We start from the raw sequence: 16645 nt of genomic DNA on the forward strand, positions 1-16645 counted from the left end.
TCTCACACTTTCCATAGTTTGAAACACTTAGATAGCAAGCAAAAGCCTGTTAATACTAGAAATTGACTCAATAGATTTTACTGAGGACCTGCCCACAGCATATAGGTAAAAGTCATTACACATTTTACAATAAAATTAAAGAAGTATACAAAAGGATTATCATTCCTTCTGCACGGCAGAGGCATTATGAAAAATATTTTAGTTTTACACTTCAATTCCTGGTAGACATGAGAAAATGTCTGCAATTACAACAGTACATAACCATTACGCAAACAGCCAAACCAAAAATCACATTGAAACCTCTGATTTAAAAAATCCTTTTGTCAATGACACAAAATAAAGTGGATAATTGGATTTTAAAAAATGTTTAATAATTTATTCAGCAAAGAACACGTGGTAAACAGTATCTTCCGCCCACAAATAATGATATGACTCTACCCTGTTCTATTACCTAAAATAACATGGACCTTGTTCATCTAACTTTCATTGTCAATTCCACCCATGTCCCTCTATCACAAAAGGAGCCTCCCAAAGAGAGAATTATGTTGTACAGTTTGTTTGATGATTTATTGGTGGTATTGTTTTTAGCCTTTAATAAAATGAAAAATACTGGGCTCAAAATATCTAAATACTTAGCTGCATCTTGTATATAGCTAATCTTTGTCTGTATTTCCAGGAAATTTAGAGAAAGAGTCATAAAAGAAGTATTTTTAAAATGTGAGTATTTAAAAGGATGACAATTTTTATAAAAGTTTTAAAAGTATCATTAATATGCAACAATAAAATTTCACTGGTTCAGCCAGAAGAAACTATGAAATATACTTTATATTTTGGCAATATACTCTTGAAATTTCTGGGTGTTCTTATTAAAATGGCGTATTATATAAGGAAAGGAGAGAAATACAATCAGATAAGATGATGGGGACTAGCAACTAGTTGGATGTCTTTTTGCTTCCACTTTAAGTTTTTGATACCAGCACCTATCTTATTATGAAAAAAAATTGTGTATAAGCATTTCTGGACTTGCCGCCAGAAGTCCAGTTAGTTCTGTGGACTAAACTCTCCATAAACTTAAAACCATTTTAGTCCAGATTAAACAGTATTCTAAAGAGCTGTTAGGGAATCATTTGGGGACTTAGCTTTGATAAAAATCACTCAAGAAAACTAAGTCAGAGAAATGGGAATACTGGATTCACACCATTCAAAAAATTATTTTTAAAGATGTTTTGTACAGGAAGATTTTTGCAAAAATTCAAAGCCTGTTTGTTATTCTATTTCTCAACAATACATGATTTTTAGCTAAAAATGACAAATACAATGATAAATATGATCATTTGGCTGTTATACAGAACACAAAATTTAAATGTCTATTACATATGGCATTGGGAGTGATCTTTGTAAAATGAAATAAGAAAAAATAAAGATATCTTGATAAAATATCTGATTCAACAGATTCCACTGTACTTCAAAAAAAAAAAAAAGAATACAGAGTTTAGACAAACTAGTTTCTTTCCTTTTACAAGTTTTCTTTTACTTCAAAAAAACTTTATTAGGCTAAACTCTCCAGGTTGAGAAAAGTGTTTTTATTGTTTTCTCCTATATATACTTTAATGCATGACTTGATGAAGGGTATTTATAAAACTTTAGAGACATGTAAATTTTCCTCTTAAATTTTTGTAAATTTAAAGGCAGTGAGCTAGAAGTCAATCACAGCAGCAAGTCTTAGAATTAACCTATTTAAATACGTTTTTAATGACCAAACAGTTTTAATCTTCTTCAATTAGACACTGATCTGAGCACTTAAGAAATGCTTTAGGAAAGTAGATACACAAATATCTTGTGTAAATAAGTGGCCTTAAGTTTGGAGGAAACAAATTACACAAAGAGAACTATTACCCTCTTTCCTTTCAGAATTAGAAACTCCATGAAATAACTAGGATATTGAATACATGTAAACACCTAGATTAGGTGTTATTTAACCGGGGTGATGGCCACACCTGAAATGTCAACCAAAGAAGATCATCTGCAGATTATATATGGAGAATTAGCTAGTCATTTTGATTTTGCATCATTTTAAAATATTTCTACTGGTCTTTAGAGATTTCTATTTTTTTGAGGTAAAACTATAGGTATATACTTCTAAAATATTTAGGGGTTACATTAGGTACATCATAATTTAAACTGTAGTGCATGCACATGTGTACCTAGGCATGTGTACATGGGTATGTGGTTTTGTAAAAAGTGTGTTCGTGTACCAGTATTGCAGGATACATGGTGAAGAGAAATGAATGAACTATAACATATAGCATATGAAATGTAATATAATTTAATATAGGGCTACAATTTAAGGACACAAGGTATAAATTGTTTTGGTGAGGTTAAAATAACATTTCATTTATGGTTTACTCATTATTAAGAAACCAATCTCAGAAAGCAGCTTAGAGAGATTAATTGATTTTTTTCCCACGAAATCTTTATCCAGCAATTATACCTGTGTGTTTTTTTAATCCATTCAAGTATCTTCAGGAGATATGTTACTACACTTGCATGTACCTTAATTCACTTCAACACTGACAAAATAACACTGACAAACAAAACAACAGAAAACACCCATAAACATTAATGAGAATTTTAACAAACATGACTCTCCAGTAGTTGTCTTAGGATTGTTGTAAGTGACACTTTTAATTCCACATTCTCTGAAATCTTCATGTAAAAGACAGTTGTATTGTTGGGTGCTTCAGACACACTTACTTCAGCTATGACTGTGGTACCTTATATGTTAAAATAATTTTGTGTATCCATTTTGCATAATATGCTACTCGGACAAAAATACCAGGACGATTTGGAATGGCACATCCACGGCCGGGAACAATGACACCAAGAACCATTCTCATTTTATGTTGCTCACAAACAAGTGGGCCACCATAATCCCCCTAGAAGTAAGACATACAAAAACAAAGTATTATTAGGAATTTAAACAACAGTTCATTAACATTATCGCATATAGATTTGCATCTCAGAGATATATACAGAAAAAGAGAATAACTGCAACTGAAATATGAAGATATAAAAATTAGTGTACTAGACCATTTGTTGACTTTCTACTGAATTAGCCAAGACTGAGATAATACAAAGTTTAAAGTGTTCTATTATGTGTAGTATTCTCCTAAAATGACTTGCCTTTTCCAAAATAGTCAATCATCCTTTTAAGTGTGCTCTGCCTTTGTTGGATGCAGACTAACATATAACCATTGGTACCTATTTAATAAGGTAGATTTTATATTTATTTCAATCTTCTTATGTTCAATATAGAAAATTTGGAACATGTGGAAAAATACAAGTAAAAAAGAAAATAACTTGTAATCATATAATCTTAATAATTAAACTGCATTATATTTTATCTTATTTCTAAACCTTTTTTTATTTGCCTCACCCAATCCTGCCCCAGATGATTTTAACAAGTTAAATAAAAAACTTGTAGTCAATAAAATAATTCTGTTAATTGAAATTGCTTTTCCAAGCAAGGAATATTCCTCCACTTACTGCTGGTATTAGTAATTAATATAGTTATATTTATATTTTATACCCTCCTTTCTGTAGGATGTCCTGTGATTTCATGGCATTTCTTATATGGTAAGCCTGTTGCATCGTCAGATAGAGATAGATAAAAGATTAACAGATAGCTTTACTTGTGTTATATATATATACATTCATATATTCATCTATGGTTTTATTTATTCATACAAATATAATTATATAAAAATATATAATAAGTCAATATAAATAACAATGCACTTATTGTTATATATAACCAGTACAACTGTGCTGCACCACTTTCATGAACCATGTAGCCTCCTAAGAATGCAATGGCTGGCTTTTGGTATCCTTATATGCAGAAGAGTGTTTGGAACTACCTTAATTTTCCCCCAACAGCAACGGGGGAAACCACTGCAAAATTAACTTCTGTGATTCAAATGGGAAAGAAGAGAGACATTGGCATTCTATGATGGGGAAAACCAAGTTAGGGGTAAAGCAGAATATTAAACAGTAAAGAAAAATTGTTTATTCCAAGAGACTTTGCATAAACTATGCCAGTTGAGGAAAGAAAACTGATTTTTATTTATTTATTTATTTATTTCTGAGGCAGAGTCTCTCTCTGTCACCCAGGCCGGAGTACAGTGGTGCAATCCCAGCTCGCTGCAAGCTCCCCTTCCTGGGTTCACGCCATTCTCCTGCCTCAGCCTCCCAAGTAGGTGGGACTACAGGTACCCGCCACCACGCCTGGCTAATTTTTTGTATTTTTTTCTTTTTTTTTTAGTAGAGATGGGGTTTCACTGTGTTAGCCAGGATGGTCTCGTCTCCTGACCTCGTGATCCGTCTGCCTCAACCTCCCAAAGTGCTGGGATTACAGATGTGAGCCACCGTGCCTGGCCAAGAAAACTGATTTTTAAACAAATGCACTAGTGATTACTGACACAAACTCCTCAAAGTAATTTACTCTGGAAACTTTCACTAAATATGATGTTATTGCTATTATACAAACATTTGGGAGGTATCTCCTCCAAATTTATTTCAGTGGTTAAATTGCCTTGATTTAAATGTCAGTGACATATATATTTTTAAAAACATTCTGGAGGATAAATTCATTTTTTAGAAGTGGCAGAATCTATTTGAGGTCAAGTCTTATCAATAAGGTTAAAAACAACACATATAGTAGACAGAGATGAATAAATCAAGCTGAAGAAGGGAAATGAAGAATATATAGTTGATAATCCAGATTAGAGGCTATTCTTCAAAAGCAGTTGTCGAATTGGTTTTGGTAGTGACAATAATTAGATGATCTGTAAGGTTGGGTCTACTTAGACGCTTCTGTGTTTCCGGGATGCTTATTGCTTTTTCTTTTCAAAGTATAGTCATTTCTTTCTCCTAGTAAAATTTCCCCTGTTACAATGAACAACGGTTTCATTGTTCATGATTTACTAGAAAGGCAACAAATTTGAAACTGGTTATACACATGTAATCTGTTTCTAACCATATCATTTTTAAGCAGTTCTAAAAACTAATTGAGTAAACAGTAAACATTTTCTCTTCTTTTCAGAAATAAAATCTCAGAGCAAGGTGTATAGCACTTGCATTTCAATACATATTTATGTTCCATACTTACAGCATGCATTTTCCTATATATCAAAGGACATTTCACTATCATTGAACTCATTTCATCCTTTGCCACACACAGCATTCCACAATCCCACAGCCCTGAAGCTTGGAGAACATGTCTCTCACATTTAAAAGCTAATTAAACTAACAGCTTAATAGCTTGTCTATGTAAAATAGGGATAGGAACATTGCCAAGCCGAAATAACAGTTGCCTAACAAATGAAATGTCCAAGCTCATAAAGTCACAAACTTTGACCTTTGGGCTTTTTAAAACAGAATGTTTAAACACATACACAGAGCGAGAGAGCAAAAGAGAGACCAGCTTACCCAAAAAGAGATTTTAAAGTTTAAAGCCAGGCATCTCTAAATGATACAACTAGTGGAGTTCATTTCGAGATAATTTGGGAAGATGAGATACATTTAGAAAAACATTAGAAAAATGCAAACTATTGATTTAACTGATTTGGACACTTCTCATTTGAATAGCTCTCCCTTGGAGTTCCGGCTCTACACACTTAATTGTTTTTTGAGTGACAAATGTCATCATAGTTTGCTGCTAATAAAACATTGATTATCTCACTGTTTAGTTAAATAAATGCAGAATATTACAGAGTTAATTTTCCCAGTTCCTCTCTCCTAGAACAGGTTGGTATACAACATTTTTGATTTGAGAAAAATAAACAACAACAACAAAAAAAACCATGAAACACTAAGCTATTAATCACATCCTTCTTATGAAAGAACTTCCTTTTTACCTCACATGGTCCTGATCCAATCTTCTCAGCCCCAGCACATATTTCAGACTCATTCAGAGTCACCTTCCCTCGGTGGTGCTGGCTGCATTTCTCATTTCCCATTATATAGAGATGTGCCACTCGTAATAGACCATCATAGTTGATCACTAGATTGATGCAAATAAACATGATAAGGTGAGAAAAGTAAGAAGCAAAAATAAAATAAATATAGCCTCATCTTTTGAAAACTAGCTTACATCCAGTGTAGCCCCAGCCATAAACACTGCAACTGGTCTTTTCAGGAATTGTGCATCCATAATTAGGTAAATCAATTGTACTAACAAAATCATCCAGGACAGCAGGCCTGAAAACACAAAATAAAATGGTAAATACTCTTAACTGGATTCAACACAAAATTAACATATTACATGTAGTGTTCATGTTTAATATGGCATTTACAGAGAAGTCCTGTTTCTTAAAAAAAAAAAAAAAAAAAGGAATGTCCAAATGTATTGATGAAATTTGGAATAGGTAGTAAAGAAATGAGTCATGTATTTGCCAATATTTAAGAATAAATGGTCAATGCTATTTTTTAAAAGAATTATTTTACATTAGAAAGTTATCAAATAACTGCTAAGTTTCCATTTTAAAACAGACTGATCAGACTGTTGGCCCAATGTTAGTTATTCATTTTTTACAGTTTTGCAAATACTTCTCTCTATATACACACAGAGAGACCCATAGGCACACATATATACATATATATAGCATGTGACATATGTTTATAATGCATCTGCGTGAGAGAGAAACAACTGCCACACAGCTGAAGAAAATGCTCCAACAATTCTAGTCCAGGTGAAAAATACAAAATCTTCTAAAGTAACTAACCTAGCAAGCTTCATTAAGACCAGATCTGATCCTTCAGGGCCATATACCAGCTGGGAAACATTGAGAACCTGTTTGCGTTTCTCATCTCCTCTTCCATGGACATCATGAATTCCAAGCCAAGCTTCATAATCTTTCAAGTCTCTGTTTTGAAGGAAAAAGCTTTAAATGTAAAACATAGTAATTCCAAATTCTGTAGTATTATTCCTATCTATTGTTATTTTAGACTATTAAGGCACATAACCTAAATTTAAAATTTGATTCATAGTATAATAAAGATCAACACATTTGTTATAGGTGATTCTGAATACTACAAACATACATAAGCAGAAAGAGGCTTTTAAGTTGCTGAGATTCTAAATGATTATTTTAGAAACTTGCTTATGCTTGCTAGAGTAAGTCACTTGTGAAAAATGCTCAGGTAAAGCACTTTACATGAATTACAATTTTTTTCTGCAAATTTTGTTTTGTTTATATCAGCTGTGTATATTTGGTTTGGTAACAGGTGTTGAAGTTTTCTACAAACAAAATCAAAGTGACCTTGCTGAGAAGTAGGAAGGAAGTTTACGAATGCTACCTCCTTATCTTTTCCTTAGGCCAATTTTCATTGAAAATTATGCCCAGGATGATCCTGAGGCTGACTCTACAGGAGAAAGAAGCAGTGAGGATTGGAAAAAGCCTATTGATAATTTAGAAAAAAAAAAAAAGAATTATATCTAGAAATATAGGGTACAAGTAGAAAGTTGGGATATAAAATATTTACTATAATTCTAGCAAAAATTTTCCCCAACTGAGAGTAATGCTAATTGTGAAAAGAGGTGAACTGAAGTAGTGTCTTGTAAATATCAGTGAAGTCAAAGTAAGTTTTGTAAGGCAAATTCTAAAAATAAAATAATTTGTTCACCCCACTGGTGAATCTCTGTAAAATGAATACATATTATAACCTTAAGAGCAAAGTGGAAGACATATAAATTTTAAAGACTCAAAATAATACTAGTTTTAAAAATACTTTACCGAGAAGGGAAACACTGTCGTGCAGTAAGAACCCAACTTTCCTTTATCAATGATCCTCCGCAGATATGTTTATTTCTGTGAAAAAGAGGAAAGAGAAACAAGTAACATCTGTGCAGAAAGAGTGACTGCCAATTAATGCAAAGCTTGTGGCTCCATTTGTTAAAAATAAATGCACTGCAGAAGAAAATATATAAATTAACCCAATTGGGATAAAATGAGAAGTTCTTTTATCTGAAGGGTGATACTTGGTGATTGTAGCATTAGAACTTTTTTTTCATAAAGTGACTACAAATTTATGAAATCAATTTTACTTTTGTGTAGTCTAAAGAACTCAGTTATTACACATCAATAGCCATCCCGAACATACACATTCGTGTGTATGTGCATCTATCCTTATGAGGAAAGTATGTGCTACAAACATAGAATAATTATAATTTTTTAAAACTGTGAACCTATTTTAAATTCAGTGTTTCCTTATTAAAAATGCAAAGTTGAGTTCTATTTGAAGCCTGAAAACCATCCAGTGGTAGCAATTTTATTTGTGCACTATTTCCTTCTTCTACTACCATTATGTAGTTTTGATATATTAACTTAAAATGTAACTGAATCTGAATAAATTACTTTCTCCAGTATAAGATCAGGAATATATTTCATCTCTAAAGTAAAACAATTTTGCGAGGCAAATCATTTAGGAAATTGTAAGATATTTGTAGAGTATGATGAGTACTAGTACATTTATTTGATGATATCCAAAATCTGTAAATCCATTCTTTTTTGGCAGAGACATGGAAAAAGTACAACTTTTCACAATTTACATTTCCAAAGAGTACAGATGTTCAGTGCTTCAGAGGGTAATACTAGAAGATTCCCAGACTGAGACCACAGTTATTTATGGCCTTTACCACACAGGAGGATAAGAATATATATTGACTTTTAATTTCTATCCTTCTCAGTATGAGTTTTGGAAGAATAACTAAGCAGCTGTAGTTGCTAAGAACTTGGATTTATAAAGGAAAAAAACTAAAAATTTACAGTACTCTAATCTGATGGAAAAATAGCTTCACCTGCTTCTCCAAAAATGGAGATGACCAAAGGAGTATCCTTGTGAATTCTCTTACTAGAAAAAATAATTTAGAAGTATTAATATATGTCTTCTTTTATCCTCTGGGGTTATAAGAAAAGCAAAGAATCACCAATTAACTCAAATGTGGATTATTGAAAGATTTCTCCTTCTTTCCTTCCTTCCTTTTTTTTTTTTTTTTTTTGACAGAGTCTCACTCAGTAGCTGGGATTACAGGTATGTGCCACCGCCACCATGCCCGGCTAATTTTTGTAATTTTAGTATAGATGGAGTTTTACCATGTTGTCCAGGCTTGTCTTGAACTCCTGACCTCAAGTGATACACCTGCCTCAGCCTCCCAAACTCCTGGGATTACAGGTGTGAGCCACCACACTTGGCCTCTTGAAATATTTTCTATAATTAAGAAAATTAAACACTCCGACAGAATTCTAAAGTCTTTACTAAATCCTCATACTGCACACTCAGCTTTAATATTCTGGTTAGTTTCACAATTCTGTTTTAGTACTACACACTTAGGACAGCTATATGACAATTATTGGCATAAATATTTGTAAAATCTGATGAGCCATTCCTTGAGAAAAGGGTATACTAAAAAAGAACTTCAGGCCATCTCCTACAACATTATGGTCATCTAAAGTCACATATATCAAATGATATAAACTCTTGCTTTCTAATAATTGGTTTATTCATAAAAGGACTTACGTTTCAAGTTGTCTCTATTCTAATGTCACTGTGATTTAATAATAGTAACACACATACTTTTTTTTCTCTACTCTAGGAGGCTAGAGGTGAGGGAACAGGAGGTATTCTAAAAGAGAGGGTATTTAGGTTGAAATTTGAAGAAGGAGAAATAATTTTCAGGCATAAAACATGGAGGAAGAAAGCCACAATATGCTGTGGGAACAATAGAATAAAGGCTTGGAGGAAGAAACGTGAGGTATCTAGAAAACAAGAGACAATGTGTTCAAATTCAGATGTACCTTGGGGTGTGTTGCATGGCGAGGTTCTGATAGAGATAGGCAAAACATAAATATTTTAGCATTCTGATTAACATACGGAATAATATATGTAGTATATGAAAGTTGTAAGATCAGATTTTAAGTTAACTTATATTTTCAATCGTTAATTCTTATGACATAATTATTAAGCTTAATTTCCTCTAACAATACGATTTGCAAAGTGATTTTATGTAGAACATATCATTGATTCTTAAGAGCATTGAGAAATAGATATGTCAAGAATTTTGTATCCCCACTGATTATAGTAATACCATGACTATTTAACTATTGGCCTTTTTGTAATGATAAAACGCTCTAGAATTTAAAATTGCCATTTTTCTTTTGATTGACAAGGAAAAAGTCAGAAATTAAAAACAAAAATAAATGTTTTGACATGATGATGCCTAAACATATTAGAAAATAAACCCATAATATTCTAGATTGGAAATTTAATAACAAGTATAATAACTACTATGGTAATAATAGGGCTTCAATAGGTCCTCCGTATTTTGCTTAATCAGAACCAAAGTGTCCCTTGGAATCAGGGACAATGCCAACACATATGGGACCTTTGTGAAGATTTAAAAAGGCACTACCTCTGGAGGCACAGATTGCAGTCCGGAGCTTACAGTTGGGTAAGCAGAATGTGATCAGGCTCCTCTTTTACTGCCTCACCCAGGTGCCCTGTAGAGGCTACAACCTTCATGACCACATGTGTCCATATTTTGGGGAATATGACTCTTGCACATATTCTGGATATGCATGATTTGCATCTATTAATAATTACCTGTATCTCAAACTAACCATCCATCCTACATTTGTTCGTGTTGGAATCCCATTTACAACTCGCAACTGTTTCGTTTTGGCGCAAGATATTACAGGATCTAAAAGAGGACCAAACAACATTTTAAAATAGGAATTTGAAATAATCAGTGCCTCTTAGTTTTCTTAAATGCAATGATAATTAGACAAATGTAACTATTCTTATTGTGTCCAAAGAACAGTTTGGAGAAAGAGTAGTTTTATATGACCACAGCATTATATTAAGCCCTTAACACTTGCCATTCTCATCTAAGAAGTTGAGTAACTCAGAAAAACAAATCAACTCAAAGCAGACAGGATTGCCGTGATAGTGACAGTGGCTTTGCTCGCAATCCACTAACACGGAGCTCCTCAGATCTAATCCCTCACCACCTTCAACATAAAATAAACCAAAGTTATTTACAATGATTATTTCTAAAGGTCAGTAGAAATCAATAGCTTCAGTGAAAAAAACAAAACCAAGCTTTACTTGGATATTACTTCTGAGTTTGTACAGTTAGATTGTAGATTTATTCGATATGTCTTACCAACATTTGATTTATTGAAATCATATCCAAAGGATATAATTATTATATTCAAATCCTTATGTCCAAAGACATAATACAAAATTCATTGGAGTAGATGTTTTCCTGACCCTTCTCTGTGCTCCTCGCCTTATCCTCTCTACTTCTGCCCATGGTCTAGAATAGATTTCCATTTGCTTCCTGAGCCTGGGGCACAGCAGGTGGTATTTTAAATCAAAAACACTTGGGTAACTTCCTTCAACTCAAGGGATATGTGAAAATAAAATACAAGTGGCCGCCAACAGATTCTTAAACTGAGGATTAACTGAATATCTCAGACTGTGTCATCTCATGCCCACTGGACTGTAGGGCCTGCAGAGATGTTTACAAATAGAGTAGAAGAGAGGCACTGAATAACTTTCCAACTTTCGGGTTTCATTCTTCCTGACTTCAGCATCCTAATTTTATTAAAGCATGGTATATATAAAGGTGGTCCATTATATACATTGTGCCCCAAATTAGAAATAAATATAAACACTCTTTTCAAAATCACATATACCATCTTATAGATTTTTTGCAAGAGAATTGAATTTTCATATTCAGTATGCAGTTGCCTTTGAAACTCCTTTACACCTATGCATAGAAAAATATATTTTAAAAAGTAAAAATAAATAGATTAACTTTTTATAATGAAAGCTAATATAGATAATTTTCTTTGAAAGAAATAATGACATTTCTGACACTCAGAGAGAGACTCAGAATATACTTCACATTGTGAAAGATTACTTACGGTCTAAATTGACTATTGTAGGTGTGGTATCACCTTCACCTGTAAAAATAAATGTATAGATAAATACATAATTCACACATGCATATATCTGTTATATAAAACCAAATATATATTAAAATCTAAGTATCAATGAATTCAATAATTTACCAAAATTCTTTTTTGTTTTTTTTTTGTTTGTTTGTTTGTTTGTTTTGAGACAGAGTCTCATTCTCTCACCCAGGCTGGAGTCCAGTGGCGCTATCTCAGCTCACTGCAACCTTCCCCTCTCGGGTTCAAGCGATTCTCCTGACTCAGTCTCCCAAGTAGCTGGGACCACAGGTATACACCACCACACCCAGCTACTTTTTGTATTTTGAGTAGAGATGGGATTTCACCATATTGGCCAGGCTGGTCTCAAACCCCTGACCTCAAATGATCCACCTGCCTCAGCCTCCCAAAGTGCTAGGATTGTAGGCATGAGCCACCACATCTGGCCAATTTACTAAAATTCTTGACATTTTATTAAGAGATGAAATCTAAACTCTTTTGAGTAATTATGCATCACTTTTACTGGATAATATTGTAAATATATGCCCTCTGGTACTAGGTGATATGAGCAGAGCCCTATTTTGTGACTGTGGAGGCTCTCAGGTGTGTGTTTTAATGATCACTGGCCATTTGAATTACATTGCCGTCATCAAGGAGCTGCCTCGATCCACCAGGATGTCCAACATCCTACACAATTAACATTCCATTGAATAGCACTCATGTTCATTATTGTCTACTTGGACTCTTCATATTGATAGGCCATTTTGCTTCTGTAATTTGAATCATTTATTTTTTTTTCTGAAAACTTTTAGTTTTATATGGTTAAGGATAATTGCAACTACACAAACTTCATAAATCTCTGCAACTATTCTAGAAGATAGAAATCAATGTCACTAGTGGAAAAAGAGGAGTAACAGTATATAATTATGCTTTGTTAATTGAATATTTCAAGGGCTGTTTTTCCAGATGCTAGTAAAAAATATGGAAAAAACAGAACACTGAAAACTACAACTTAATTCTAATTAAAACCTGTAGCTTATTACTTTTTCATCTCTACTGGGGCTTAATTGCCACAAATAAGAGAAAGGCTTGGAAGATGTGAGGATTTTGAAATACTTATGCTGTAATGAATGAGACACAAGACATTTCCTGGAGCTTAATGTCTAACTATTCAGAATTGATGGCATAGAGTTCAGTTAGGCAGTGTTTAGACCCAGAGGTTGTTAATCCCTGGAAATGCCCTGAGCTCAAATAAGCCAGCAACAAACCAATAATGCATATGGATTCCTTTGTAATAGACACCAATGTGATTGTTATTTATGATGATAGTTGTGAGAATTAATATATACTTATTTATGCTCAGTTTCCAGATCTAGATATTTTAAATGAATAGGTTAATGGTGAACATACAAAATTCATCATTTCTCTTTCCTTGTAGCTTATCCTAGAGGAGGGTTTGTCAGTCGGCTGAGGACAGTGTTTTAGTTCATAAGTATGAGTTAAGATTGAGGCCGACTATGGTAACAAAAACATCAAGGATATTGGTTTTCCACATAAGTCAAATACTTGAAAATGTTAAATAAGTAGATATTTATTTCTTATTTTGTGATGAGAAAGACTGTTCTATCTTTACTTGTATATTAAATCTCTTATTTGTAAGCATTAAGCTAATAGGTCAACAAAGTGCTTAGTTAACTATTGTATCTTACAATATATTTAGTTTTAAAATTTTGTAGATATGGCCTTGCGCGGTGGCTCACGCCTGTGATCCCAACACTTTGGGAGGCCGAGGTGGATGGATCACAAGGTCAGGAGTTCAAGACCAGTTTGGCCAACATAGTGAAACCCTGAATCTACTAAAAATACAAAAAATCAGCCAGGTGTGGTGGCAGGCACCTGTAATCCCAGCTCCTTGGGAGGCTGAGGCAGGAGAATCGCTTAAATCTAGGAGGTGGAGGTTGCAGTGAGCCGAGATCGTGCCACTGCATTCCAGCCTGGGTGACAGTGTAAGACTCTGTCTCAAAAAAAAAAAAAAAAAAAAAAAAATGTAGATACTATAAATTTGGGGTTTTAATAATTAATAGTAATGTATATGTTTTCCTTTCTCTAATCCAATATTTCTCACACTTTAGCATAAACTGAAATATCTTTTAAAATTAAATTTCTGGGGATTCTGGGTTGGTAGCTGGACTCTTAATTTTTAGCAAGCATCCTAGGTTTTTCTGTTGCATACCTGGAGTAAAACTTGAAAAACTACTTTCTAGGCCTTTTCCATTTCACTACCAAATACTATTCTCACTTTACTTTCATCACTATCTATACTACACTATCTATACCACACTAGTTTCAGACTCATGTCTAAAAAATATATGTGATACAATACTTATTTTTTATTGATTCAACTTAAATTTGAAGACAGAAAACACGTCAATGACAAAAGTTTTACCTATGGAAGAGTAGGGGTGTGTGTGTGTGTGTGTGTGTGTGTGTGTTTGTATGGCCTCAGAACCAAACATGGACTTTTTCTAAAAACATAAAGAAAACTTTCTCCCACTCTTCTTAAAGTGGATTTAACTCAATTTCAAAAGTTTACAAACATCATGTATTTCTCCATGAAGAAATCTATGTTCACATTCTCATTTTATATATTGTCAATATATACATATTACATGATTATATTGCTTTGTAATTGTTTACATAAATGTCTCCTTTCTATATTATGAACTATTTGAAATTAAGAAGCAATGTTTGTATTTTTATAAATGTAGTCTGTTAAATATGGCTTTGTACACAACAGCAGCTCAATTAACAATAATGAATGAATAAATAAAAACAGAGATGGAAGTTAAGGCTTTGACTGTTTACTATGCAACAGACACTGTTAACAATAGCCCCATATAATAGGCACTTTTTTAATAAAATATTGTAAATACAAATATGAGTCCTAAGTGGGTTTAGTAACTTGCCCAAGATACTTAAAAGTGATGGGTCTGGCATTCTTAGGAAATGTGGACTGAAGTTGTTAACCACTACGCTCTTGGTAGTTAATTAAGATTTTTCTAAAATAGTATACCAACTATGTCTGTGTATACTCATCATATAGGCATCTCTTCATTTTTATGTTTGCATATTTGATAAACTTAAAAACATGTAAAATAGTATTTTGTAAGCATGTTAGAAGAAAGAATAAAAACCTTTACATATTTTGTAAGAGAATTTTACAGTGTGAAAATGATTTATACAGTCTCTGCAGTTATATAAATAATAAGAACTCAAATCTCCTAAAGACTAAATATTATTACCCTTTCACCAGGGAGAAAATGTAAATAAATCCTGGCTATAAATATTAGTTAGAAAAATGACAGTGTAAAAATCTTTATTGAAATAATGTGTGGTATACATTGAAATAAAATGACTCATCTGCAATAGCATTTAATCAAATATTAGTAACCCCCTCAAATCTTTCAACAGCACATTACTTTTAGTTTAAAAATATTAGTTGAAAAAATTTTTTGAAAACTTGTAAATTATTAGAGTCCTGGCTCCCTTGGTTTGTGATTATAAACCAAATCACAGTGCCTTGAGATTCTACAGGACATTTCACTGTTAACCATGCATGTGTGCTAGATGGAGCTGCTGTGATCTTTAAAAAATCTGGAAATCTGTAGAGGAAGCAAAATAACCTGTTTTAGAAGGCAGATAATTGCCTTTTTCCTTCTTCCTACACCACTGTCTATTTTATGAGCCTCCATTAGTCTTAAACATAGAGACTGAACAAAAAACATAGTGCTATAAAACTAGTACTTAGAAAAATAATAATCTTTTAATAATTTTTAAATATTTTTGTATGGCATTCTCTGAAAAGGTAGGTGTGTTTCTTTTAGTATTAACATTGGGGCTGTGTCAACCTTAATATGGGAAAAGTGAAGAACATTAGGAAAACAAATTAATTTGAAAGGCTATGATCATGGCTGATAATATGAAAATAAACTTATTAGAAATGCCATTTATTTGCAAGCATATATTTAGTTATTTATTCTTATAGAGAATTTCCCAACCTATTAAAAATAGATGGAGCAGCTCCAAGTCTTAATTATAGGTAGACTTGATTAACATCATATTTTAAAAGTTTGCCATTAACGCTAGAATTTCATAAAACACGACTGTTATTTCCATTTAAGGTGAAATTTACCGCTTTAATTTGACAGAAATTCTAGAAAAACATAGACTTGTGTTTGTATTTCATTTTTTAAAAGCAACATATTATTTCTTCAATTTAATCTCTCTTTTTAGAGTAGACAATTTTGCTGCTGTTCTCAAGGTACTTGCTACTACTGGCTGGTCTCACAAGAAAAACATTCTTAAAATTCTTATCGCACTATAAAAGTATTTCCTTTCTAAAGAGAAGGTGGTTTAACATTGTGGTAAAGGATGTTTCTTGTAAACATAGAGTTACAGATACATAGTATAGTAAAATGGTCTCTTTCTACTGGCACAGCTTTATAAAAAGGCTTTTTCACTCAATAACATATTTAAGACATACTTCCATCTCAATACATATTACTCTATATCACTGGTTACCAGTGGAAATGATTTTGCCCTCCAGGGAACATTGGCAATGTCTGGAGATA

At 32.8% G+C, this 16645-nt stretch overlaps 1 protein-coding gene across 5 annotated transcripts in view; it reads right to left on the reverse strand.

The window, feature by feature from the left end:
• Positions 1-359: 359 nt before the first annotated feature.
• The window catches only part of HGF (hepatocyte growth factor), a 71571-nt gene continuing 55285 nt past the window's right edge, over positions 360-16645 (reverse strand). For 3 of the 5 annotated variants that reach the window (XM_030933200.1, XM_030933202.1, XM_030933201.1), the window contains exons 13-19: positions 11988-12026; positions 10660-10756; positions 7794-7868; positions 6783-6923; positions 6152-6258; positions 5916-6061; positions 2760-2936 (exon numbers count right to left, since the gene is read on the reverse strand). In XM_030933200.1, coding sequence (XP_030789060.1) covers positions 2760-2936; positions 5916-6061; positions 6152-6258; positions 6783-6923; positions 7794-7868; positions 10660-10756; positions 11988-12026 — 782 coding nt within the window. Of the gene's footprint in view, positions 2937-5915; positions 6062-6151; positions 6259-6782; positions 6924-7793; positions 7869-10659; positions 10757-11987; positions 12027-16645 lie in introns of all 5 variants that reach the window. The other 2 variants (XM_010387916.2, XM_010387917.2) reach the window with 1 other exon arrangement.

The sequence above is a fragment of the Rhinopithecus roxellana genome, chromosome 6 (assembly GCF_007565055.1).
Source record: "Rhinopithecus roxellana isolate Shanxi Qingling chromosome 6, ASM756505v1, whole genome shotgun sequence".
Lineage (NCBI taxonomy): Eukaryota > Metazoa > Chordata > Mammalia > Primates > Cercopithecidae > Rhinopithecus > Rhinopithecus roxellana.